The 1,618-nt window shown below is 55.8% G+C and overlaps 1 protein-coding gene across 1 annotated transcript in view; it reads right to left on the bottom strand.

Annotated features, from left to right (window-relative positions):
- LOC110391953 (myosin-7-like) overlaps positions 1-1,618 on the bottom strand; it is a gene marked incomplete at its 5' end in the record, with an annotated part of 26,655 nt that overhangs the window by 7,300 nt on the left and 17,737 nt on the right. Inside the window, 3 exons of the mRNA XM_021383907.1 lie at positions 44-195; positions 298-424; positions 513-902. Coding sequence (XP_021239582.1) covers positions 44-195; positions 298-424; positions 513-902 — 669 coding nt within the window. The remainder of the gene's footprint in view (positions 1-43; positions 196-297; positions 425-512; positions 903-1,618) is intronic.

Genomic DNA, 1,618 nt, shown 5'->3' with positions numbered 1-1,618 from the left:
CTCCTTCATCCCCCTCCATCTCTCCCCTGCCCTTGATATGCACCCCCCCAAACCAGCCCTCCGAAGCCCTCCATGCCTTGGCCTCCTCCTCCAGCTGCCTCTTCAGGTCCTCCAGCTGCTGGGTGTAGGTGAGTTTCCCGCGCATCAGCTGGTTGATGAAGGCTTCCTTCTCCTCCAGCTGCCTCGAGAGCTCACCTACAGGGTGCAGAGAGGGGCGCTTGTTGTTGGGGAGACCCCCCACAGCCCCCTGTCGTCACCAAGTCCAGCAGATGGGGTTGAGAGGGATGAGGCACTCACCGTTCTCCGTCTGGAGCTTGGCTCGCTGGGTGCTGAGGTCAACGACCATGCGCTGTGCCTCCTCCGACTTGCTGCGGTGTTCGTTCATCTGGTCCTCCGTGGTGCGGCACATCTTCTCCAGGTTGGCCTGGAGTAAGAAAGGGAAGGGAGGTGCAAGAGAACACAGGAAGAGTGGAGGGAGAGCTGTCCTACCTAGCGTCCCCCTCATCTCCTACCTTGGCCTTGATGAGCTGCTCCATGTTGGAGCTGACGTCATCCAGCTCCAGCTTCAGCTCGCTCTTCTCCTTCTCCAGCTTCTGCTTGACGCGCTGCAGGTTGTCGAGCTGCTCGCTCAGCTCAGCCACGCTGTCGGCGTGCTTCTTGCGCAGGGCCGCAGCCGTGGCCTCGTGCTGCAGCGTCGCCTCCTCCAGGTCGCGCCGCAGCTTCTGGAACTCGGCCTCCCGCTTCTTGTTGAGCTCGAGCTGCACTGAGGTGGCACCACCCGCCTCCTCCAGCCGCTCGCTGATCTCCTCCAGCTCCCGTGACAGATCCGAGCGCAGCTTCTCCACTTTGGCCCGGCCCGTCCGCTCCGCCTCCAGCTCCTCCTCCAGTTCCTCGATTCGTGCCTGTGGTCCATGGACTCCATTCAACTCAGTCCCACCAACTGGGAGATCTTCTACCCACCCCAACGCCACTCACAACTCATCAGAGACCCCTTAACCCAACTTAACCCAACTTAACCCAACTTAACCCAACTTAACCCGGCTTGACCCAGCTTAACCCAACCCAACCCAACTTTACCCAATAACTCACAACCTATCAGAGACCCTTTGACCCAACTAACCCAACTTAACCCAATGCAATCCAACTTAATCCAACCCAGTTTAACTCAGTTTAACCCCAACTCAACCCAACTTAATCCAACCCAACTAAACCCAACTTAACCCAAGGCAATCCAACTTAATCCAACCCAGTTTAACTCAGTTTATCCCCAACTCAACTCAACTTAATCCAACCCAACTAAATCCAACTTAACCCAACCCAATCCAACTTAACTACTCACATTCCATTGGAGACCCTTCAACCCAATTCAATCCAACCCAATTCAACCCAGCCCAACACCACACAACAACTCAAAACCAATGGGAGACCTTCCCACCCAACTTCACCCACCCAACTTCACCCAACCCCAAACAACGGGAGACACTTTTAAACCAGTTCAGCTCAACCCAACAAGTCAGAGACCCCTCTCGCCCTCTGGCCTAATCTCTTCCATCCAACCCCACCAATTGGAGACTTTTCCACCCAATCCAACTCAACCAACAGAGACTCTTCCACCCAA

This window comes from Numida meleagris, unplaced genomic scaffold, assembly GCF_002078875.1.
Source record: "Numida meleagris isolate 19003 breed g44 Domestic line unplaced genomic scaffold, NumMel1.0 unplaced_Scaffold667, whole genome shotgun sequence".
Classification (NCBI taxonomy): Eukaryota; Metazoa; Chordata; class Aves; order Galliformes; family Numididae; genus Numida; species Numida meleagris.
Note: the sequence above shows the minus strand (reverse complement) of the source record. Positions and strands in the feature narration are given on the sequence as shown.